The sequence below is a fragment of the Sander vitreus genome, chromosome 2 (genome assembly GCF_031162955.1).
Source record: "Sander vitreus isolate 19-12246 chromosome 2, sanVit1, whole genome shotgun sequence".
NCBI classification, from domain to species: Eukaryota; Metazoa; Chordata; class Actinopteri; order Perciformes; family Percidae; genus Sander; species Sander vitreus.
The window spans coordinates 29,138,959-29,165,993 of NC_135856.1; the positions used below are offsets into that span (position 1 = coordinate 29,138,959).

The 27,035-nt window shown below is 41.6% G+C and overlaps 1 protein-coding gene across 2 annotated transcripts in view; it reads right to left on the reverse strand.

Moving 5' to 3' along the window:
- Window positions 1–27,035, reverse strand: part of sh3pxd2aa (SH3 and PX domains 2Aa) — a 153,660-nt gene that overhangs the window by 41,250 nt on the left and 85,375 nt on the right. For both annotated transcript variants that reach the window (XM_078264831.1, XM_078264823.1), the window contains exon 7: window positions 9,298–9,426. In XM_078264831.1, the coding sequence (XP_078120957.1) occupies window positions 9,298–9,426 (129 nt within the window). The remainder of the gene's footprint in view (window positions 1–9,297; window positions 9,427–27,035) is intronic.

The following is a 27,035-nucleotide window of genomic DNA, read 5'->3' on the forward strand; positions in this document are numbered from 1 at the left end:
AGAGCCATCTGTACAGCAGAACGCAGCGGTGGACTGTGTTTTAACAGGTTGAAATCACCGTGTGTGTGTGTGTGTGTGTGTGTGTGTGTGTGTGTGTGTGTGTGTGTGTGTGTGTGTGTGTGTTTGAGTGAGTCACACCGATGAGCAAAGCAATCCAAGAGTCCTATGAGTCCTCTGGACTTGAACCTGAGCTATAAAGCGTGGTATTGGCTGGTTGGATGAGAACATGAGTGCTTATTTCTTGTTAGGTGTCCGGTCTTTTTTATTTTTTATTTTTATTGTCGAGGTGCTTGGTGAAGTGAAACCCGGCCTACTTCTTTACCTAAAGCACACACTAAAATAGAACAGATCCAACAACTGTATTGTTTTTTTTTTCTAAATTGATTTACATGCTCTTGCTAGTTTGTCTGACATAACAGACCCAACTGTTCTGGAGGATTTCTGAGGCACTCATCAACTAATGACTAATATTCAGAAAGGTTATGCGGCAAAACCTGCTGTCTCCCACATGTACACACACACACACACACACACACACACACACACACACACACACACACAGCACAGAATATAAATATGGAAGACAGTAGAGGGGCTGTAATTGGCATTTCTTACAGCGTTGAGCCCTAATTGGAGTTTCTAGCTACACCATGTCTTGCCATGTCTTGGCAGGCTATAATTGGCTGCTTTCTCCTGCGGAGGCAAGGTGGAGGTCAGGGTGAATACAGCTATAGCAGCAACTCAGCAGAGCAAGATTATCATTGACCGTCACAGGTCTGGTCACCGTGGGAGAGGTTCAGAGCAATGGGAGATGCATTAGGTGATGCAGGATCCGAAAAGTAAGGTCGAAAAAAAGGAAAGAAGTCAAGAAGAGAGCAACATAGTGAGGGGGAGACAGAGATTAAAAGAGTGGTATGGGGAAAGTTAGAAAGAAAGAAGACAAAAGAGGGCGATCCAGCAGATGTTTGGCTGGGGCTTCAAAGCCGTAGTATCCCACACTAATTCCCCGTCCAAAAACAACACTGCACACTTTCCTTTAGGTTTTTCATTTAAGGATCATTAAGAGGGTTATCAGATAGCCTTGACAGTCTGTTAGAAATGAGACATTCAGGGTGAACCCACAAGTCATTCTTGTGTCCTCCCCTCAGCTTCTAATTAGGAACAGATCCCCTGGAGAGCAGCGAGCACTGGAAAGCAGAGATGCTTTTCACGGGCAACGTATTGAATTGCCGTCTTATCTTTCTGCACAGTAAGCAGAATGGGAGATTCAAAGAATATGGCTAAAATAGCAGCACAACGATGTTGCTGTCTAAAAGCAGCTGTGAAATCAGCCATAGTATAATCTTTAAAATGGACAACACCAGCTGCATTAATGGGATTAAACGGCAACAAACGCTTTTCTGACTAAAATATACATCATCATCATCATTAAAAAAAGTGACTAAATCCTTAAAAGGTCCCATGCCATGAAATTGATGAGGTTTTTTAACATTAATATGCGTTCCCCCAGCCTGCCTATGGTCCCCCAGTGGCTAGAAATTCCCGATAGGTGTAAACCGAGCCCTGGGTATCCTGCTCACATGCTAATAGTGGCATTGACAATGCATAAGCCTGAGTAGTGTAGTAAATATTAATAACAGGCTTCATTTGAGCAATAAATATTTGAATATTTAAAAAAAATAACAAATGAAATTTGAATGGTATTATAGAGGAAGACTGACAACTCTAATAAGTAGGGGGGAGAAGTTGGATTAGGTATCCCTGGGCAATGTACGTGTCTTTCACTTTTTTGTTGAGTTGATTGATGGCCAACAAAATTAGTAAATGGTAACTGAAGAAATATTAAAAAATGAGACACTTAAAGGGTAACTACCGTTTTTTTCAACTTGGACCCTACTTTCCTATGTTGTTGTTCTAAGTGACATTGGTCCAATATTACGCAAGATCGCTGCAGTTGGCAGCGGCGAAACAAGCTACAATGTAAGTTAATAGGGCAATTAATTGTGTAGCTTGTATGACAAAATTGCTCGTTTTGCCACTGACAGGCTCCGATTAATATTCTAAGTGTCTAACAACATTATGGAAAGGATTTCTAAGGAGGTGGACCTTTCTGTTAAACAGTAAGATCCTTTTTTTAAACATTAAAACATCTGCGAAATTGAGTTCCCTAAACCCTCCATGTAAATAAACAGTAATTTTAGCATCGTAAAATACACTTTATTTAAAGTCGACAGAAACAAACAAACTATGAAAAGCCGTTTTGGGTTGTCCTTCCACTTTTCCAACCATCACAACTCTAGTTTTGGTTGAAATAAACACATAGTTTACCGATTTACATGTGAAAATATGTTGGCTCTATACACGCTAAAAGTATTGCTTTTTTAAATGGAGTCTGGTGGGTTTAGTGCTATCGACCTCAGAGCTGTTTCTGGTTAAACAGAAAGGTCTCAAAGAGGTTTTAAAGGTCTATCTCTGAAGGGATCATTTACATAATGTTGTCAGACACTTAGAATAATAATCTGACACTGAACATTTGCCCCATATAGGGTAACATTGCAGCCCAGTCTGTGGCTGCCGGTTACAGCGTTCACGCTTAATACTGGACCAATTTCAAAGATTGTTGTTCTTATCAGTCACAAAAACATAAGAGATAGGGTCCAGATTGAAAAAAAAAAACGGAAGTTACCCTTTAACTATAGTATGGCTAATTTATCTGGGAGACTCCCATGTTTCCTCCCATGTTGAAAAAACCTTAAGGTTATCAACATAACCTTTAAATGTCAACTTACAATGGGGGATATACTTCCAGAAACTGAGCACCACATACATTTGTTCACCGTATGAGAAGTTTGAATAGACTAAAACAAGTTTCTGCTATGAATAAGTGTCACTATTGGAATCCACTTTAACTGCCCTTCACCATGAAGAAGAAAAAACTTTTTTACAAACGACCTCTCAAGCATAAAGGGTGAGTGTTTTATATCCAGAAGATTGGATTTTTTTTGGTGAAATACCATTTTATGACACTTCAAAGCTTGTCTTAAGTTAAAAATAGGATATATGAGGGGGAACCCAACCCCTCTCATGCTGTTTCTTCCTAAAAAGTCAGTGCTGATTTCAAGGTTCTGGTCTTTATTGACACTGTAAGATGGAAGCATTACATCCCAGTTTGAAGCTCATGTTACTTGGTTGAAGTTTTTTAATAAAACACGGGCGTCTTGTTACTGAGCCAGACTTGGTACAAGTGAAAGGGGATAGCCGGTGGTGGGGCTTTCAATAACCAGTGTTGACTACACATCACGTTCAGTGGGGTCAAGCTAAACCTCTGCATTCATCCTCCATATGTGTGTGTGCTAGCATGTGCTACCACCATCTAGCTAAAACCTCCCGTGACACATACACGCACAAACCCTTCTGTGCTAACACTAGCATCATGCTTATTAAAGAAGAAATGCAGAGCATTCAGCAGCCAGCATCTGTACACATCTCTGTGATCATTGAAACATGCTTTTCTTTTCTTTTTTTTTAAAACATGTTTTTAAACCTGAGCCCTGAAGGTGGCTCCCTGGTCAGCTTAGTAGACTCCTCTGAGCCTTTGCTATCCCCAGATTGTCTGAGTTCCACTCTAAGAATGAAGTGACTGAAGCAGTTAAAAACTTTTTTTCTGTCTAAGGATGAAGCTAGCTAACATGGTTAATCTAGAAAAGTGTGAGAATGATACTAGGCCTCTCTCATCTCTGCGCTCAAGACGTACAACCCTGATTGATGCTGGCTGTCTGGTTTATAGCCTGGAGGCAATGCTAATGCTCGCCACCAGCCTCCCATTTGAATTCTGTCCAAAACAGGCTTCTCTGATCCAGAACATCCTTTAAGCTAGCCCTCAGTACACCTTGATTAAATACATAGGCTACATTTGACAGCCTAAGGCAAAGGATATGCCAAGCTAGCTCCAATGCAAAACATTTTAAAGCTCCCTCCAGAGAAGGCGTTCAAATGGAAACAATGCATCCTTTTACATTTTGGCACTGTTGTCATTTTTATAGTTTTTGACAGTCCACTTATATATTTTAATAAAATGAATTCTGCAGTTTAGAGTTTTTGAGCTTGATTACCTCTGCCAAGGAGGTAATGTTTATGGTTCAGTTTGTTTGTTGGTTTGTTTTTGTTTGTCTGTCTGTCAGCAGGATTACGTAAAAACGACTGGCCTGATTTTCATGAAACCTGGTGGAAGGGTGTAGCATTGGCCAAGAAGGAACCCATTATATTTTGGAGCGGATCCAAATCACAGGCATATAAAACAAACAACATTTTTTTGCGAGATAGGGCATGACCTTGGCAGAGGTCTGAGCTCTCTGAGTGCCCTTTTAGTTTTACAATAGTTCCATAAACCAAAGATATGTCATTCATATCTTTAGGCAATATTACTGGACACATTTATTGTAACTTTGTCGTAGTCTCAATTGGGCTTTTGTTGTAGTTCTGAAACAATTAGTTGATTAATGAATTAGTGTTGGCTGTTTTCTATTTTATATAATAGTAAATTGAATATATTAACTTATGATGAGCATTGTTAGTGAATGATCATGTTCAGGACAATAATAACGAGCTTTGCCTCAAAGCTTAAAACCAAGTTTCTATGTAAGCTTTCAGGCTACATTTTCTTAACACATGGGGTAGAGCCTTAAGGGGTAGGTAGTCTAATATATTGGTAATTATAGAAAAACTAAACTCATCAATAGAGAGGGATTTCTTGACATTTTCCAGGCACTACAAACGCTGTAATTATTTCAGAGCCTTAAGGTAAGGCTTACTCTAAGCCAACTGGAGCTTGTATTGCAAATTACCTAATTCAATGGGAGGTTCTGATACTACATTTTAGCTCAAGGCGTTCTCCTTATGAAACTAATCTGCACAGGGAACAGTCTCAAGCTAGAACAAGTAAAGCACAGGGCAAACCTTTGGAAATGTGTTATGGGTTGGACTGAGTGCTGCCAGCCTCACCAGATCTCCTGGGCACTGGGAAAGGTGTGGTGGTAAAATGTTGCCAAAACCACTGGCATTGGTCTCCCTCAGACAGCATTTTACCTACTGACACGCAACACCACATAACTGAGAGATGTTTGTTATGTTTACATGTAGGCCATAGCAATTTCTCACTGAAGTCCACAAAAACATAACATAAATGTTTTTTGTTTTCCAAAATAAAGGATGAGTACTGTCTGGTAACACAACAGGAAGTCGTACTCTATGTGAGGTGTAGAGTCAAGTCCAGAGAGGGGTAAACCAATCTATTTTTTAATCTATTTAAATCAACTGTGACAAAATGCCCCTAAAACTTGGCAGCAAGGAAGGCCAAGACATTTGGGCAAATGGCTTCTCCGGCTGGTGTTGTGGCTTGGGCGGTACACTAACTCAAAGGATCCTGTTTGCAGTTTAGTGTCTAGGTCCTCCTGGCAGATCCATTAGTCTTGGCTGATGAAACAAGGAAAAAAAAGGTACCTCCCCGTCACTGTGGAGTGAAAGGCTAGTCGCTTAAATTTACAATTCATTCTCTGAGATGATATCAGAAAGTGAGGGAGAAAACGTGTATGATTAACATCAGGTATTTGTTTGGGCGTTGTGCCTTCATTAAATAGTAGACAACAGAGAGCTAAAAGAAAATGGATGGAGAAAGGGAGAGATTACATGCACCAAAGCAGTGGAAACGTTGCGATAACAAGGTCACGGTCTTAGACCCAAAGGCTATTACAACATGCCAAAGCTTCAAAATTTAATGTACACACATTTGGCACTTAAAACGCCAACAAATCGGGTTTTTCATGCACACCCACTAGTGTCCATGCTTACTTTCCTTGTAAGATAAGTAAAGCCTGACAGTAAAGGTCTTAATCCAGAACAAACTTGTGATTGAACAAACTTGTAAACAAACCAGACTTGCATAAATTCATATTTGAAACAAAAAGACCTAATCCAAAAGGGATAAGAGGCCCTGTCTAAATAGATCTAATTTAACCAAAATGTGGTCAACCTGTAGACTCACAAAGACCTCTACCTGGCAAGGATAGTGTACGGACAGTGTCTCTAGGTATGACGGTCAAGTTGGTCCACCACTTTCGTCCAGACTGAAATATCGTAACAACTAATTGATGGATTGCCATGAAATTTGATATAGGTATTCATGGTCATCAGAGGATGAATCCTAATGACTTTGGTGATCTTGTGACTTTTCTTTTCACGCCACCACAAGGTTACTATTTGTGGTTTTAAGTGAAATGCTTTAGCTAACTACTGGATGGTTTGCCTTGAAATTTGGAACAGATAACCAGGGTGCCCAGAGGATGAATTTTAATGCCTTCGTGGATCTTTTGACCTTTTTTCTAGTGCCACAAGTAGGTCCAAGTTTTCACTTATGCAGTAAACTGATTGGTGTATGACTAATTAGTTGCTGCAAACAATTGCCTGCACTGCATTATGCATAAGATTGACCATAAAGGGACTATTTAGATAGGTAAATCACATTTCTTACTTATCAATCACAGAAAAGACAATTAAACATGCCTTTAGAACCCTGCATCTTAACATTGTCCCAGCAATTGATTTGTTCTATGTGCCCCATCTTGCATTCCAACAGGGATCTTAAAATTAAAGTACTATCTGACACAGGTCTGTGGATTTTTGCCTTTCCTTAGTCCTTGGCCTTTTTGGGTTAAATTGGATCTATTTGGACAGGGCCTGACTACCCTTAGATCACTTTTGGATCAGGTGAGGTTTCAAATATTATTTTATGCAGGTAGGGTTTGTTTACAAGTTGATTCAATCACAAGTTTGTTCTGAATCAAGACATTTTTGCCTTTCCTTAGTCCTACACATATATTATTTAACTGGTCACATATGCAGAATTATTTTTCTCCAGCTGGGACATTCCTCTCTCCAGACGCTCCATGGTTCCCATGTCCGAGGAGGAACCAGAAGGGAGAAAACCAGGACAGTGGCCCAGACGTGGCCTCTACTCCTCTCTCAGGGACGATTCCGGCCTGTCCAACCCCCACCCCCTTGGTGCTACATAAATCTCACTCTACTAGATAGCAGTTCCTAAAGATACTTCTGCAAGGATACTTAGACACAGAATACACACACACACACACACACACACACACACACACACACACACACACGGCATAACCACCCACGCAAACTCATCCACTCCTCAACCCCCGCCTCACACACAGCTCATAATTTAACCAGTTGTCACTGACAATGGGTCTTCTTGACACTGTACAGTGAAACAGCTGGGTCTAGATTTCCAGGGTCAATAACTTCTCACAGGGGCAAAAAAACAACATCCGACTCTGAAGTTGAACTCACAAATATATCGGGTCAAGCCTTAAAATCTGGTTGAAATATTCGGCGTTGGAACAAGGAACAGCAGATTAATGTGTGATACCATCTGTGCCCAAAAATCTGCATTCGAAGAAAAAAAAACAGGTAAAATATGGATTTCAGTCTTGCTTGGAGAAGATTAAAAAAGCTCTAATTAACAGCCGAACTGTCAGTGTCTCTACATTGAAAACGTCAAAGTAAATCAGCACGAGCAGAACAGGAGGCTGCAGTAAAGCCTTGGAAGCAGGAAGGGGTTTGTGGGATATTATACGAACTCTCAGATGTGTTTGTCTTGGCATGGGCCTCCGAGTGATGTCATCGTCATCATCATCATCATCATCATCATCATCATCATCATCATGGCTGTTGCTCCACTTTTTTTGGCCCAGTAAATGACGACAGCACGCATATGAACCCCTCGTGGCAAAAGTTCCTCCGAGTTCAGAAGTTGCTCATATTGCTGTAAGTGCTTTGATTAATGTTAAATGTTCACATTCAAAATGGAGCTTTCAGATGGGTCTGGTGAGCAGATGCTGTCAGGCCAGATATTGAAAAATGGCATCAAAGAAGAAAATGACTAAGGCACAATTATGAATATTCATTAAACAAAACCTTCAATGATGCATGTACCTCACTCCAAAGAGTTTCTGGTAATCAAAGTTGCATGAGAAAAATGAATTTCCCCTCAAGTCAAGGGCTAACAGGAACCCTTGACATTTCAAAACCTCACAAACAAATCTGAAAAGAGAGCCGGAAATTAAGACATACATGTCCTTGAAGTCAATCTTGAGAAGGCATTCACTTTCTCCCGTACAATTTCACCAAAAGCCACATGACAAAAGAAATCATTTCCCATGCAATTTCGTTACTCTGTCAAAACTTAATTGAACAATTATCTCATTTGTGCTGACAGGGGACAAAAAGGAAATGCACCAAATGTCATGTGAATCATACACAGACGCGGAGAAATTGCAAGCTGTTTCGACACTGTCTCACTAAGGCACATAATCACTCAAAGATGTGCAAGCCAAGATATCTTAAAGAAAATTAATTCATACACGTAATAAGTGTATAGATAAGAGCGGAGAGAACGATGGGGACGTATTTGTGCCAAGCTTTCTGCTGAGTTCTCTTGAGTTGTGCAAGCTGCTGGCTGTCAGTGGCTGCTTGCGTGGAAAATCAAATCCAGCTCTGCCATTGCTAAACAGAATTTTTTCAGGGGGAAGGCGAGGTTAACAAGTGAAGCGCTGCTCTATTGGTGATGCAAATACTATCGGCGTTCAGTTGATCGGCATTGTTTGTCAAACATTGTCACTGTTGTTCTCTGTATACATATTGGATGTTGCGCTATCCCAGTTCAAGCAATCAAACAACTCAACTCTTATTTTTAGAAAGCTGAAAAATGACTTCTGAATTTACTTGAGATTCTTGTTGCATTGCAAAAATGCAAGCCATAACATTGCCTTTCCTCCACACGCTGACTTCTGCCAGACAAACAGCACCTACAGGTGGTGCCAAGCCCCAGCTGATGATCAGGAGATTGGGAGAAGAGGGGAGAGACTGAGGGAGACCAGAGGATTGGGAGGGAGGCTGGAGTGGGGGACTCTTGCGGACAAAGGGGTAAGAGAAGGAGGGAGTCAAATCAAGAGAAGGGAGACAGAGAGGTGCTGAGAGAGCATGCCTCTCTGTGCATGTGAAGAATGTTTATGCTACTAATGTGTACTCAGAGAGGGGGTGATACAAACAGGAAGAAACAAACCAAATGTCAGGCAGTTCTAACATAATTTTTCACTTTTCACTCAACATATGTTAATAATACTGTTCTGTTATGGACCTAAGTGTATGGATGGCTGTCAGAGTTCAGTAAAGACATGCTTGGCACAAAAACAAAACAAAACAAAACAAGAATCCACTCACCACTTTCACTCTTCTCAATCACGTCCACCGTCTCGCCGGCCTTGAGGCTGATCTCCGAGTTCTCCTGCCTCTCGTAGTTGGCCACAGCCACGTACTGCTCCAGCACCATGGGCTCCGAGCTGTCAATCCCTGAGGGGAAGAAACAGGCTGTCAGCCACCTGCCCGCCGTGGCACCCCGCAATCGCCCCCTGCGACCAACTACACTGCTGCCGCTGTGCACCCGGTACGCTGCCATCGGCCAACCCCCGCTCCCTGCCACTGTTTCTCCCTGACCAATCAGAACGCAAGCTCACGACTTGGCTGCATAGTCCCAAACGTCTGGCCATATAGCTGAGTCGACCCCCGGCCCACAGCAACGGACAGAGGAGCATCGGAAGGGAATCAAAACAAAAGGAGAGAACGGGATGAAGGTGTTTGCAGGGGCTGCATCTCGAACCTAAAGTGGATCCATGGCCTAAACTTAAAACTTTTAAGATTCCAAAAAGGAAGAAGACAGAGAAGTAAAAAGAAAAGGGAGACGTAGAAGAGCTGCTAACGGTTGGAGGGGAAGACTGGGGAGCGAATGAGTGGAAGAATGGTGAAGTTTCCCTGTGGAAAATCATCAGTGCGGTTGAGAGGAAAGGCCTCCCCTCCACTGCCTTTGGGAGCCAGCCGTTGGACGGCGAGTCAGGAGGGGGGGGGGGGGGGGGCACACCAATCATGGTAGTCGGCACTGCTGGCCTTAAATAGAAACATATGAGTGGACTAGAGAGAAAGAGAGAGAGAGGGAAACAGGGAAGGAGGCTGGGTCCGTGTTTATGTGAAACAAAAGAAGAAAGCATTTCAGTTGGGGTTAGGCCACTCTGTTTTCTTTCTCTATCTGATGTTTAACCTTTTCAATGCCAGCAGTGATTTCATTTACTGAGTTCACGTGGTGAATATCTGATCTGAACCTGAGTTGTAGACCTTATTGGCTTGTTTGGCCACAGAGAGATCATCAAATGAATTTCTCCTACTCCCTAAAACAGAAAATTGATATTGGGAAAATCAAAACACTGTATTATGAACTTTGAATGCCATTTTCTTATTTGAAATAAAGGATTCTTATAACATCAGTGTACGGCGGCTGCAGTATGATTAAGGTAGGTTAAGGTGAGGGATAATATTGTCAACAAGCAACTTCACACCCCCTTTTTAGCTCGAACAAACTTTTCAGGAGTTTGAATGCCTAGATATAACATTTGGCGATCACCTAGAATTCATAGAACCGCAGTAATATTTGTAAAAATGGTTTTAGCGTCTGTAACATAGATAGCATCTCATGTTTCACTCACACGACCCGAAGCGTATGACTCACTGGACGGACTTGTAAGCAGTGACAGGGACTTCAACACGAATGTGATGTTGCCTTGTAGTTCGGAGGCAAAGTGTCCCGCTACGTACAATCTAAGAAATAAATCCGTAAAATAACAGAAAAGGTACTGGCAGATCATTACCCGGTCTTTGACCCGTAATTAAAAAAAACGGAAATGATGTGTGTACCTACAGTTAAAATACAGAACATTTGAAAAAAAACTTGTCAAAATGTCGAAAAAAGCGACAAACATTGAAGAAAAAATCTCTCCATCTCCCAAAACCAACCTTCGTAAATACAACTGTGAATCACATTCTATGGCCAATTTCTATTAAAATATACAGTCATACAACTGTTAATACACCGATATTTGTTGAGAGTGTATGTCATAGATTTTTCACAAAGTTTGGGGGGCTCTAGACGACAACTTATGAACTTAAAATCTCTCTTTGTGACAGCAATGATTGGGATTGGTTTAAAACATTCCAATAAACCAGAGCACGTTTTTCTACTGTCCCAGAATGCTGTGTGGACTTGCCAGACCCTCCTCCGCAGTGCTGTGGAGGAAGGTCTGGCAATGCGAGAATAATGATCAATCAACTCCAATAACACAGGTGACCTGTAGTGTTTTTTAAAACACCTTGGTCCTCCATTTGAAGCAGCAGGTATAGCGGAAAGAAAACTAGGACTGGATTAGATGTAAAGACAGGTAGGGGAAAGCAGAGATGGTCAAAAGAGAGATCCTGCTGAGTTAGCTGGTTAGCACGTAGCTAACTGCTGAGCCATATCAGACATAGACAGACACGTTTTGGCCAAGAGATACAGAAGATGATACACGTAATTAGAGCTGTAACGATTCATCGCTTAGTTGTCAACTATTGAATTAATCGCCAAGTACTTTGATAATCGATTGATGCATTTTTAATGAAAAAAAAAAGGTCAAAATTCTCTGATCCGTCTTCTTAAATGTGAATATTTTCTAGTTTCTTCACTCCTCTGTGACAGTAAACTGAATATCTTTGAGTTGTGGACAAAACAAGACACCTGAGGACGTCATCTTGGGAAAACACTGATCCACATTTTTCGCCATTTTATGACATTTGAACTAATCGATTAATCGACAATGAAAATAATCGTTAGTTGCAGTCCTACACGTAATGTTATAAAAATAAAGTAATACATCATACATGAAGGGAAAAGGCATGTCAGCACCAGCAAGGACACAATACAGAAATGAGGTGGAGCAAAAACACGAGCGCTGGCTAATTACTGCTGCTGAGAAGAAAGGTAAGTAGCATACTTTGTCAGCAAGTCTCCATTTTCCCACTTAGGACTGCATCTGAGACAGTGAACTCTCTGCTGTCAGCCTCTTTGTCATTTTGTAAATGGGATTGGACCTTGAACATGAATTGTACTGTATGAGTTAAGCTGTGCACGCTACACGACACTGTCCTTCAAGATTGAAGAGAAGATCTTGCTTGCTATGACCTAAGATGAGGTCTGGTGTTCACAAGATGAGTGAATCGTAAATACTTTCTTCTTAGTGGCCTTGCAATGTGTTTAGGAGATTGAAACAGGTTGCAGAGCACTCACGTATTTAAGCCTGAAAGAATCAAAAGTAAGCTTAAAGCTTTTGCGCAGTGCTTAAAACACAATTAAGCGTCTCTACATGTTAGGCAAATAAACAGGCAGCAAACACCGGGGAATGCTCATAACCTTAGTTCCCCACTGGGCGAGGCTGGGCCTTCATCTCTGTCTTTCTCGTGCATTCTCCCAGGAGGCAAATAAAGAAAAGGAACATATTGCGGAGAACGTAAGCAGCCTATGTGGAGGGAGCAATCAAAGTCAGCCTGAGGTAATAAAGCAGCACAGATCCAGCTATTTAAACGCTTTATACTGTTGTAATGGCAACCACTCCTTGTTGAGAAATACCATGAATCCTGAAGACCTGTTACATTCTGCCTTCAACATCCCATTACCTTCATTGCTCAAGATGAGGGAGTAGATTTCTCCAAGTTCTTTAGACCCAATTACAATGTGTGTGTACAATAACTTCCTGGTAGAAAACTCCTGCATCCCATACATACAATTTAACAGAGCTGAGCAAACAGGAACGAAGAACAACTGGGGCACGTTCAGCCCCGACAAAATGGATCAAAACGTTTATTTAAACTCAAACGGTGGTGCGTTGAAAGCCCTGCTGTGTACGCGAGCGCACTGCCTTTTTATTACCATGAGTTTACATACACATTGCTGCTGATTGGGTGACATCTCTGACACAGCCGCCGAACGAGAGAAAACACACCTTTAAAGCTCGTTGCGCAATGTTCCGAGAAAACATGTCGTTCAACCCGGAAACCGTAGCTAAACGGTGCACACCGTTTTGGGATTGAACGTGCCCCAGGATAAACTCTAATCTCATTTATCTAAAATGCATAACACTTTGACTAACATTAGGTTGGAGAGCTAATTTACCTGTTGGGCCACAGACTAAAGAAAATGACACCACCCAAACTAACAGTCAGTCCGACTGGCGGGGAGATGTCGCTGTTCCTAACATTAGATTTGGATTATCAAAGACGCTAGCAAAGCAACACAGGACAGAAAATAAGCACAGCAGAAACGTCAGATAGGTCGGACCTCCGTGTTTAACTAAATATCTTCAAACGTTACAGTTACGGCTGAAAATGGCAACAAACAAGTTTGGCGATTTCACATATCTCCACAGTTCAAATCAACTGCTATTTGTCTACCTGGAAGTGATTTTTGTGCTAGCGCGACGTCACGGTGATTCGTTCTATACACTTGAACTTTTTTGATTGACTTAGTCGTTTCAAAGGGGATTTGTCTCTGTTGTTCCTAACTCGTACTGACACACTAGGGTTGTAAGAAAAAATCGATACACTTGAGTATCGCAATATTTTATTTAGCAATACTAAATCGATTTTCAAAAACGCAATATCCATTTTTTTAGTTTACGTGCAAAAATATTCATGTAAGACAGTGGTTCACGTTTATGTTGTGTTTAAACCCCCTACCGCCAGATGGCTATGCTGAGACACACCACTAGTGTCCTTGCCTAACAGTGCCTAGCAGTGCCTGACTTTTTGCTAGAAGCTAACGATGTAGCTATAGCTGAACTTTGGCCTACTTTAGCATTAAACATTAGCTCACTAAGAACCTGTGAACCACAATCCCAAACTGGCAGTGTGATTTTCTGTGTACTGAATTGTTTACCTAAAGTAAACTTCTTTGACTTTTATGCACATCATGTCTTTTGAAATTTTTTTTTAAATATTAGTTTTTCTAAAATTATACTTGAAAAAAAAATCCCAATATATCGCCTTACGCACAGTATCGAAATATATATTGAATCGTGACCCATGTATCGTGATACGTATCGCCAGATTCTTGCCAATACACAGCCTTATGACACACTGATAGCTCCAATGGAAGGAATCAACATGTATGTGTCTTTCAGCAATGCATCAGTTACAGTTAAATGTCTCATGGGCAAATCTGTAAATACATTTGTGTCAAAATGCGTGTTTATATGTGCAGGGGGGTAAAAAAGTTATTTCGTTTATTTGCGATAGCGACAATTACAATTCCACTTCTTCCCTCTCGACCATCACTCCTATACACCCAAAGTTGAATGAGGTCACAGGCAGTGATCTTCAGCCATATTGCAGACAAATGTAAAGAACCAGACGTGATACCTCATTTCAGTCTAGGGCGCTTTGCCACATGCAAACCTAAAAACTAAGTTCTGGCCCTCTGGCACTGTGCCCAGCTGCTGTTGGCCAACCAGGTCTGCAGAGATGGATGGATAGACTGCAGAGAAAGAGAGGCTGAATCTGAGCAGACGGGTGGAAGGAGAGGCTGATCACAGCGCATGCAAAGCAGATGTCGGGAGAAAGCTGAAGTGTGAACTGAAACAAACTGAAAAGCCCAAAAAGAGATGCAGCTGGCATATTGCTCTCACAGTAGTGCATGCATATTTAACATGTTGACATAGACACACAAGGCTACCTGAGGCCTCTTTCCTCGGGCTGTCTGTAAAGCCGTACATCCATACTGCAGACGAAAGAGAAGGAAGGAGAGAAGCAGAGAGAGATTATTCAGTTGGACAGCATGCAGAAGCAACAGTATGGTAAAGCAAACCTTTATCACATCTACTGAACACAAAAGATGAAGAGGCAGAGATCAATTGGATCCAAAGTCTGGGCAGTGTTTTCCCTATGTTGACTGCTTTAGCCTGGCAGATCAATTTAACACAAGGGTGTCAAACTCAATTTCTCTAAGGGCCAGACTGGGAAAAAAATGACAAAAACATCAGAAAAAGCGCAAAAATGTCGGAAAAGCTCCGAAAGCGTCGGGAAAAACTGGCAAAAACATTGAAATAAGCGTCAAAAACACCTAAAACGTCGGAAAAATCGCCAGTAACGTCGGAAATAGTGACAAACTAGGTGGGCCAAAATTTATTGTGAACCTAAACTGACATGCGGGCCGGATCAAAGTCTGCGAGGGGCCGGATTTGGCCAGCGGGCCTTGAGTCTGACTCATGTATTTTAACACTTCCAAGGTTTCAATCCACATGAACCTCTTTACATTGGCAAGAATTGGATCCACCGCACAGCACTTAGTTACAAAGAAAATACGACACTTTTAAAGCTGGTTTGCCTGTCACTCCCGTTATTTCCTTACAAGCAATATAGGGCTGCACGATATGAGGAAAATGGATCCGTACCAAACAAAGATTTTTTTCTTTAGTCTGTAGGATACGATTTGTAGGCTGGCACGTCTCTGCAGCATCACAATACTTCATTCAGAATGGTTTGACACATATTTAGCCTTTAACAAATATTCCGCACCCCTGCGATTTGGATATTGCACTACTCCATATTGAGATTTCGATAAAATTGCCATTAATTGTTCAGCCCTAAAGCAATATAGCATTTAAAAGGGTATTTTTGTAAACAGAGTCCTGTGCAGTGCCCACTTCACATAAAATGCTACATTACATCACTTCCAGTAAACATCACGGAGAACAATGGGGGCAAAACAGCATCACAGATCTGTTTCAACCTAATATTCTCTGGTCCAGCTCAGCTAAAACCACCAAATCCGTCAGCACGTTAGCAGGTCGTTCATAACCGAGCCCGTTTGTAACTGTTAGGCTACCGACAATGTTATCTTCACTTCACCTTTTTAACTGACTTCAGCATTTTAGATGACACACTTGACTGTCCTGCTGTTACAGACGTGTTTCCTTGTTCATGGACTCATGGCAGCACTACGCTGCAGAATGAATCTAGGGGAAACAAAATGTATATTTGGCGTAGTTTCTGTCTTGCCCATGAGGAATTCTAAACACGCAGTAGCTAGTAGCCAAGGAGGACACGGAGGATTAAAAAAACATGATGGACTCTTCAGAAGAGGTCATTATCTTCACTCGATTTTCTGCGCACGAAAGTCGCCGGACGACACTGAGAACTCAGTGTTTTCTTCATGCTGAAGAGAATAGAAGTGCATCTGAGGGCAAGTAACTGGCCAATGTTTTGGTACTGTATTACACACACCCTCAATTTGAACCCATCCCTCACTCCACCCATGATCCCCTTTCCTCCATCTCTTCATATCTTTCTCCAATTCTTCCATCCCTCTATCTGGACCTCCTGGAATGTCTGTGATGGGCGTCAGCCACTTGTAAAGTAACTCCTGACTCCCCAACCCCCCTTCTTAAAAAAAACATCTTAGCCCCCAACCAGGAAATTAAACGCCATGACTCAGAGGAAACAGGGGCCAAGGAAGTGGTGACCAAGACTTGGGGGTGCAGCTACTTTGGTATATCTCAAGGAAGCCATGATTTGAAGCTTTATTTGGGACCAAAATAATAATGAAAAATGTAGTGTCTGGCTGTCATTAGGGCTGCAGACAGTGAGAAACAGGCCATAACAATCAAAAGGAACTGGAATAGGGCGAGGCTACTGATAACAACAAGAATGGTCCTTTACAACACTACAAGAAATGTCCATCATCATGTACTGTATGTGTGTATTTGGTCTTAAAATTATCCTCTACTTAACTTTTGCATAAATAATGAAGAACCTCACTTGTTTGAAGGCAGCCAAGCTTGTTTCAAGAGCTTGTTATAAGAAAATATTTGCATCAACTTTTTATGTATGGAAATCAGTAATCTTCACCCTGCATGCATTTTAACAAAAGAGAAATCGGAACATAAGCTTAAATGTCTGCAGCTGCATATGGACTTTTGCTGTATAAACAAGCAAAACGGGAGGTTCTCTTTCAACCAAACTTCAAACTGGATGCTCCAGGGCAATGCATTAGGGGTAGGCAGGCTAAACACACCATAACTCAATTAGCTCACAATGCTTATTTGTGAAATACTGTAGATTGTGGACACCTATTGAAGCTGCACTGAATAGCACTAAACTCGACGATTTGGGTTTACACTGCTTTTTCTATTCTATGTTGTGCTACATCACTCACTCCCACCCCTCTTCCCCCCCATACAACCCTTCATCTCACCATCGATCCCAGATATACAGTATGCACACTCACACCTACTCCTACCCATCTATGTTTTTTCCAGTAATAATGAAGTTCCGTGGTATCTTTAGTTTGGTTGCTGTGGTGCTGTATAGAAGAAGTATTCGCCGACACTGATCCTGATTATAAAAGGTTTATTACATCAAAGATTCAGCATCAATGACGAGTCCTTCAGAACCCGGAGAGTACAAAGCCAATATGCACTCAGTCTTGCTGCAGCAAGAACATGGTTTATAAGGGGTACGTTTAGGTAACATGTTAGATAAAGTAAATAGATGTGAGTTGGCAAGTAAAGGTCTGAGTCCCTTTGAGGTCAGAGTCTCTTTGGGGGGCTCCAACACTACAGATACCACAGTTCCAAACAATAGTATTGAACGTATTGGAAGTTGGCATTGAATGCTTGGTCAAATTATTATCTGCTTGTGTATGTATTCTTTAATTAGATAGATAAATGCAGCCGTCAATGGGTACAGCAGCCGAGCTATTTGAACTACTGAAATAATGTGAGACGTGGGCAGTGATTCGGAGGTCTGAACACTTAGCCCACCTCAAAACGTGTGCCCCCTGTCCCTGCACTCTCTGCCTTCTTATCTCCTCCCCCACTCTACCTGAACACTGATTACACTAAGGTGTGCAACAGAGGGAGGAGGGTGGAATGAGGGACAGAACAGAAGCTGTCTTTGAAACGGTAACTATTCCCTATATAGTGTTTATTAATTAGTGAACTAATTAACGAACAAGATTTCGGACACTGTGTTATTTGTGTGAAGGAGGTGGGCGCGCCCAGCATCATGTGAACAAACCAAAACAAAACTTTTACTTAACTACTTTTAATACATCCCTGAAAAGACCGGAGCACTCAGGAGAATAGAAAAAAGGTTGTATATATGTTGCATGTTACATTTTCACTATTTAGAAAGCCTGCTCAAATTTCCACAGGTGTTCTGCTTCTTCATCTCCTCTGGGAAAACACGCCCGCGTTGCATTGTGGTATACGGGAGTAAAATGTAGGGTACATTGTATGTACACTCAAATTAGCAGTGCATTGTGGGTATTTTATAGTGGACTATATAGTGAATGAAATTAACTGCGGATAATTTAAACACCACTACAAAATGGCGAACACAATGTATAGTGCACTTCCATTTCCATGATAGGGAAAGGTTTCTAACAGAGCTAGAGAGAGAGAGAGAAAACAGGATGCAACCAGCAGAGGCACACAACAAATGTTCTATGTATGAACTATAACTCAGATTTTGATGTAACCATACAGTTAACATTAAGATATAGATTTAGGCAAACAGAGATTGTTGGGGCAAATGGATGATGTTTTTGAAAAAGACCTTCCAAGTTTTGTTTTCACTCAAATTGAAGGTTTATGGCCTTTAACAAGCGCATCTGTTTTATCACTCCAGAGTCCATAAAAAAAAAAAACATTCAAACCCCATGGAACATGTTCAGTGTTTAACAATCAGAAAACAGGGTGGTTTCCTAAATAATCAACTCCTCTTTTGAAGGGACCAAGTTTGTATACTTCATGATCCTGGCGAGCGGCTGCCCCTGTTGTGAAGCCGACAGCTCCTCTTCGTTGACTCACGTGAGATAATAAAAGCCAAATCCCCTCTCGCTATCCACCAGAGCCTCAGGAGCTTTGCTGGATTGATGTTGGCCCCACAGGGAGGAATACAGGCTGGTCCCAGGTCAGCCTGGGTCAAACCCCGCTCACTAACGCCCTACCGTGATTATTACCCACCAGGCTGCTCTCAGTGTAGCGCTCAACATCTGATTGATATTAACTCCACGCTAACCCACTCCCCCTCCACACAAACACACACACACACACACATACACGGATGCTTAATTCCTTTCAGGTTTTGGTGATGACGCCACAAACCAGCAGAACCAGCAGTGTTTTCTCTGTCCCTTTGCTGCTGTGGGTAATTTTCCTAGAATTCTGACCCCAAACGTCTCCATTACTCTGCAATTGAGGGCCGAAGGACGGTGAAAAATGGCCTAGCTGAAGACTTTCTTTCTAGGTTTGGATTGGAGGGGCTTATTAGCCATCTATCTTGTTTTTCTGTCGATTTAGTAGATTGTGTTTTGAAAGAAAAGTTCCTGTTGCTGACATATAACACCCCCCCCCCCCCCCCCCCCACAAACCCCATGCTGAAACACTCCTTTATTTTGTTACAGTGTCCCCAAATCCCAAAATGGGATCTCGCTGTTGTATGTTTCCAGACCTGACTGTCAACTGTGTTGAGTGTGACTGTGTTCAGCTGGTTTGTTCCCTCAAATTAATAAAACGATACTCTCAGATTACTTCATTTGTTCCCAACCTCCTCTCTTGTGTATGGCAGCCATACCCCTTTTCCATTTTTAATCGATTTAAGGGATGTAAAAGATAACACCACATTGTCTTTAACAGTCACAACTTGTAGTATCTTAATATCAAATAAATTATTATTATAAAAATATTTTTAGTAATACAAGTCTATACATTTCTCATTTGAGGGAACAAATGATGTATATTGAGTGCAAAAATAAGTATTTTGAGGAAATTATTTGTAATTTGAGGACCAAAATGACTTGACTGTAACAAACAAGAGTTTCTTTATATTTGTATGTAATTCTATTTTATTAGTTTGTATCAATTTTATGTTGTCTTATTATTTTGTCTGTTTTTTGTTCTATATGATGTTATGCCATTTTAGAATTATCAAGATGGAGGCTTCAAATAAGCCCACTGGGGTTTTTTGCCTTTCCCTGTACTGTATTTGTTTATCTTTTTCACTCATTTTGAAATTGTGCAAATAAACCTAAACCTAAACCTAACAAACAAGAGTCTACTGTAGGGTGCGGAGCTACATGCTAATGTCAGCATGCTAACATGCTAGCAATGTGACAATGTTTACATGTTTAGCAGGTATATTGTTTAGAGCTAGACCGATAAATGGGCAGTTATATATCGTATCAGTGCATGTCGGCTGTTAGGTAACAAGAAGTTGCAGTACAGAAATTGAAAACTACAGTAGGTTTGAGATATGGTTTGTCCACCAGAGGATGTAGAATGTCCCTCTCAGTATGTATGTCATTGTCACTTATCAATTCTTAAAACATTTTAAATTGAAAGGATGTTCGCTATCATTATCCTCAAAAATCCAGTACCGATCGGGTACTATAACCATTTACCGCTAACCATGTTCACATCTTAGTTTAGTGTGTTAGCATGCTACCTTTGGCTAATTGTCATGGAATACAAAGTAGCATGAAACACATTATTTGAAATGCCTTTCGTTTTGCAGGTATTTGGTCATAAACAATTACCTTGCACTGTAGCTGGATTCTCGCTAGAGTTTAAACTCTCTGCCAGAGCCCGAGCCCGAACTTGACCCGACCCATGGGCCAGGTCGGGCCGATATTTCCCGACACTATCCTTGGGCCGGGCCGGGCCGGGCCCTTGATCAAGCATTTTTGTTTTTTTTAACCATTACTTTATTAGCCTAATTAGGTTGGGAGAAATCTATGCCATAATCAGAAATATTATATAGCCTATATGTTTAGGCCTAAGTAACAAATGTGTACAAAGTTGCACAAGTTAGGCTACAAAGTTACAAAATGCAACATGTGTCATGCGCAGCGTCTCCTCCACTCGCACGCATCACACCGGGCCTGCTGTGCTGTATTTTGTGGCTTAAGTACAACATGGAGCTTGATAATGTAAAGAACAAAATAAAAACAGCTATGGGAATTAACTTTGAGCAAGTTTGGAGGAAAGTCGGAGGTATGGAACCATTTTAAATAAGTCGTGGGCAGTGACAACATACGGTATGTGTCGGCTTTGTAGAGTGCATGTCATAGGCACGCTGCTCGCCTATGACAGCAAATAAAACGGAAACTTTGACGATGAACAGACACATGAAGCAGGCTTGCCATGGCAGAAAAGATGATAGTCAGCCTTCAATGTCCTCTTTTGTTACTTCTCCAAGCATACCCCTGAGGGCGAGGCAAGCCCTCACAGAGAAATGCACGGGGTCGGGTAGGGTCGGGCTTGATTTTTTTGGGCCCGATGTAAGCTTTAATTCTCGCTATATCATGAGATCGCGCAAGAATCACGGGATCACATTTCACACAGAAATCCATCTTCACTTTCACAGGCTTCAATTAATGCATTTGTGTCTGAACTACAAGCTTACCGAACCTAGCTGACGGTAAGGAGCGACTGGCAGCTACGGCCGTGGTTTAAGTGTGAACAAAAATGGCGGACGTTACAGACAGATGGTTCATCCAATCACCTACCTGCGATTTTTTTGAAAGTGCCTGCCCTTTTCCAAACAGTTTCCAATGGCGGCTTCTCAGATGGTTCTGTGTAACAAACCATCTGGCACGTCAACTTACATAAACCAAAGTATTGGACTGAATTTGATTGCAATCCATAGAATAGCATATGAGCTAGTGTGTGCCCCTGAGTCTTCTCTACAAAACCCCCCCAAAAAAAGAGGGAAAGTAAAATTTGAACCTTATAAATAGGTAAAAAAGTAAATGATCATAAAACAGCCAGATTGCACCTCCAACCTCATGATGTCACTCTCTGCATATCCTCCACACAACTAGCTGTAGCTGCTGCCACCACACAGTCCTTAAATGATAAACCCCTTGTCACCTGACACCAAGACAAAGGCGACCAATAACACATTACAGCTACCAGTATTGATTCAACACTTAAAAAAAAAAAAAGCCCAGAGTGACACTAACGCTAACAATGTCAAACCACAGGCTGAAGCTAACTAGTATTGATACAGTGTTTAGCAAGAAGAGGAGAGAACAACAGAGACGAGACAATTCATCCCTCACTGTGACACAGACGTTCGCGGTGACAAATTACATTTGTGTGCAAACAGAGTGGTGGTGGGGGGAGGGGGGTTTGGTGGGGTGAGCAACGGTTGACGGGCTATCTGCTTTAGCATTGACACAACGGCTGGCAAAAATGCAGCCATTAGCCATGGCCAACAGTTCCCAAAGCAGGCTGGGAGAGTGACATGCAGTGTTTTCCCCAGGTTTGTGGAAGACTTAGGTGCACTAATTGGCAGGAGGTACTCCCTCAAGAAAATGTTTACGTTTTTCAATTAAACAATATGCAATTTCACACCATTTTGGACCATTATTATTACCACATTTGTGTCTAAAATGTTGGAAAACCTAGATCAGATAAAATATAGATAACACTCAAAAAGCTTAACGTTCTGAAGACAAAAGACGCACCGGCGAGTCCAAGCAATGTTTGACAACACTCCTACTCAAAAAGCTAAATTTCATTTTAGACATTTATTTACTATTCTATTCATATAATATTATGCAACTTTTGTGAACCCAAGACTTTTGAAAACCAAAACAATTGAGTGTAGGTTTGTTTTCACAAGAGATTTGAGAAATATTTCCGCTTTAGGGCCAAATTATCTCTTCATACATTGCTCTGGAACAATTGTGGGCGTCACTACACAGAAAGCTGAGTTCGATCTGAACATTTTGATAAGTAACACATGGGGATCAGGTTATATGCAAATACCCTTAAAAAGGAGAATTCAAGAAGAAATGTGAAAATCCCCTTAGACCTCAGAGGGTTAAAGACAAAACTTGCTAAAGAAGTCCCCTGGGGACCAACTACAACCATTAGATCTGAGAGAAGTCATTTAGTTAGTTAAGTTAGTTTACTTTTATTTGAGTTAGGTGGTGCCCAAAACAGTTTGGGTGCTGTGCCTAAGCCTTATAACGGTAGGGAAAAGGCTGACATGGTGTGGGTGATCGCTTCAGGGTGAGGTCAAGTCACATCACAGGCGACATCTGTTCCACATCGAGCACTGTCACATCTGGCCTGTCCAAACTCTCTCTTCTTCCTGTTCTCTTGCTCTGTGCTTCACTCGCTAATTTTTGTTTTAAACATCACCTCCTTTTTAATGGAAACAACACAGCGATACAACACTGTCCCTCCCCAGGGAAAAACTGTAACTCTCATATTGAGATTACTATGCCTCATGACTATGAGGCTGGGAAAGAAGGATTATCATTTTTCTGCCTAAATCGGAACTGTATCTTCAACATTGATGTAGGTTTTAAGAGTGTGCTGACATTATTGTTTCTGCAATTAAGTGGGATGTCAAATGTGTAAAAGTCAACATAGAGCATTACATTTTATTTGTATGGAGGCAGGTAATGAAGGGTGTAAATGTCAAATAAATGTGTCTATTGACAGAGGAGTTCCTGGTGGTACAAACAAGATCCTAATTAGCACAGACAGTTTAACAGATACGTGCAAACACAAACTGCCCCTGTCCACTAAACCTACACTTGTAAAAACAAACACACACACACACACACACACACACACACACACACACACACCGCCCTCCTCCATGTAAATACGAGTGGCCATTCCGACGTCAGTCTGAAATCTAATCCATTGTGCCACGTAAACAAACCAGTGCCTTGTCAGACAGACTCAACCCCCGTGGCCTCTGCAGCCCAAACAGCACCCTCCTCCGTTCACTCGCAATGTGGCCCTCACATGGAGGAGTACGAGCTCCATCTGTACTCCGCAGAGCAAAGGGGGAGTACAGAGCGAGTACCCTCCTATGTTTATTAAGAACACATCTGACATCTATGTCCCTGGCTAAATTGAGGTGAGATTAATCAGTGTTCGGTTCCAGTTGGGAGGCACCAAAAAACAAACTTTCATCTTTTAAAGCTCAATTGATGTTGAATTTTTAGATAGAATGATTTCATTCGTTTTAAGTGCACTTTCAAAACTCCCATCGTCACATTGTCTTAAAATGATGGGACCAACTACAACCATTAGATCTGAGAGAAGTCATTTAGTTAGTTAAGTTAGTTTACTTTTATTTGAGTTAGGTGGTGCCAAAAACAGTTTGGGTGCTGTGCCTAAGCCTTATAACGGTAGGGAAAAGGCTGACATGGTGTGGGTGATCGCTTCAGGGTGAGGTCAAGTCACATCACAGGCGACATCTGTTCCACATCGAGCACTGTCACATCTGGCCTGTCCAAACTCTCTCTTCTTCCTGTTCTCTTGCTCTGTGCTTCACTCGCTAATTTTTGTTTTAAACATCACCTCCTTCAGATTTAATGGAGAGCAGCCACAGACATACAACACGGTCCCTCGCCTTTATTCGAGGGGATGACATGCAATAAAGATCCCTAAATGGATTTAAGCGGAAAATTGCAGTTGCTTAGTGTGAATCTGACGGCTTCACCAGGACATCCTAACAGTTTTTTTCCACTTTGCTACTCCCTTGGAGACTTGATATTACACAATATTTATTCAGCAAATACCCAGTTTATATGTGCTGTTCCAAACACCCTCTCTTGTCAGTGCTCTTGTCTGACGCAGAAGGAAGGGATGCATTTATTTTTCCAGCAGTAAAAACAACATTTTCTTTGGAATTAGCAAAAGAGCGGAAGGGGAGATGATGAAAGCTGCAATAATCATCATTGCCAAACAGACAAAAAAATTATAAAAAAAAATATACTACTCAAAGAAACCTAAAGAAACAGTTCAACATTTTGGCACTTTGTGAAGTATATTCACTTCCTTTCTTCTGACAGTTAGATGAGAAGATCTTTATCAACGTCATATGTGTCCATTGAGCATGAAGCTGGAGCCGGAAGGTGATTAGCGTAGCTTAGCATAAAGACTGAAAGCACGGGGAAACAGCTAGCCTGGCTCTGTCTACAGTTTTAAACTATGCTTACACGCTCACTAGTTAACGGCAGTGTTGTAGTCAAGACCACCTAAACCGAGACCAAGTCATCACCAAACCAGAGTTTATTAAGACCGAGACAAGACCAAGACTTTGAGGGGTTGAGACATGAGTCAAGACCAAGACTAGACCAGTGCCAGACAGCAAGAGCTTTTCCTGTCTCACATATTCACTCTCTCAGGAGTGCGTGTTAAGGGGGACAGGGAGAGGGCTTTAACAGTAACAAATTTCAAATTAGAAATGAGTCAAGTTATTGGTTGCAGGAAGTTTTATATCCAATCACAGTAATAATGTTAACACATAAAGCAGATGATACACAGGCAATTTAGTGATATACCTGCAGTTGTGGTCTTGACCGGTCTTGAAATAAAATCTGATTCCGAGACAAGACAGAGACCTTCAAAAAGTGGACCTGAGACCGCTTTTAAAGGAGAATTCTGGCCAATTTTTACGCTAATCTTGATCGCTATAGCTACGCGAGTACTTTCGATAGAAAAAACCCCGACAAGAATCAGTGCAGGTAACACGGAGAAGCTGCAGCTACGTATTAGAAGCGTCCCCTGAGCTAAAACGGCAGTGGTCGGGGCAAGTTTTAGAGTGCCTTTGTGCCTCTTACCAGACACCAAATGCAATTAATATGTCTATGCCACATGAACAGGGCCCTTACGTGTCAACAAGATGCATTTTAAACTCAGACAGTGTTTAAATTCACCTACCCTGTCTCGATCCTGCCGGTAGCTAGCTTGCCCTGCTAGCTGATAGCCGTTAGCCGTTAGCTGCTAGCTGCCGTCCGGTGAGTGTATTCAGACAGGCTTCTGTGATAATCATCTCAATAACAATCCACGGAGCGGCGGTGGTGTGGCTATGTCCTCCAGAGGACAGGTCATATCACGTCTTGAAGTTTATTCCCTCTAAAAAAACAGTAGTGCGGTAGTAGCTGTTAGCTGCTAGCTGCCCCCCGGTGAGTGTGTAAAGCCAGATAGCCGTTAGCTACTAGCTGCCGTCCGGTGAGTGTATTCAGCCAGGCTTCTGTGATAATCATCCCAATAACAATCCATAGTTCATTTAGTATAATTTGATATTAATGCATGTCTGTTACATTCAGGGGTTGCCAAATGAGTTGATACAAAGCTAATTAAGACTATCAGCTGAACACAACTCTCTCTGTATTTCTCAGTACGGCTATGTTCAGAAGATTGTGTCGTCTGGTGACTTTCCCGCGCAGAAACTTGAGTGAAGTTAATGACCTCTTTTGAAGAGTCCATGTTTTTTTAATCCTCCGTGTCCTCCTCGGGTACAAGCAACTGTGTGAAGGGGCGTGGGGGCGGTGCTCTGTCACGTAAGGTTTGTATCCTGTGGACGCGCCAACAGTTTTGTTGTCATAATTTAGAATTCCTCATGGGGGTAACAGAAACTACGCACTATAGCTTTAAAAAAAGATATTGATTTGGATTAAAATCACGAGTGGATACTCTGTTTTCTGTAAATAGTGGATGGGGAAAGAGTTGTAATAGTTACTAAACCCTCAACAGGAAGCATTGAAAAGCATCTCAGGCATTTACACTGAGAGCAGCAGCACAAAGAAAACACCATAAATATAGCGATGGAACACTATAATCTTTCCTTTAGGATAGCTATCTGGTCTACTTTATCAAACAGTCATTGCCTCTACATCATATAACAATTCCAATATTCCCCCAAGAGCAAGCATGATAACACCATTTTGAGCTCATTGCAAAAATAAACCATAGGAGAAATGGGGTGCAGAGGGCACCTCATTGAGAGAATGTGACACCCTCCCTTCATTAATGTGAAAACAGTTTGCACTCATAGAAATATTGCAGATGTTATGTAACTGGCCAAAGGTTTAAAAATAGAAAACCCTTTTGTCACACTGAGTTGCTAAGTGTTACTTCAGGTCGTAGCAGAGATCACTGGGTCAGTGGAGTGGCATCCAACTGGGCAACCTTTTATAAATGTAGGTTGGCTGACACAAAAGGGTATGAAACCCAGCTGTTTCAAAGCATAATGCGCTACATGAAGGGGATGTAGATGGGGGGTGA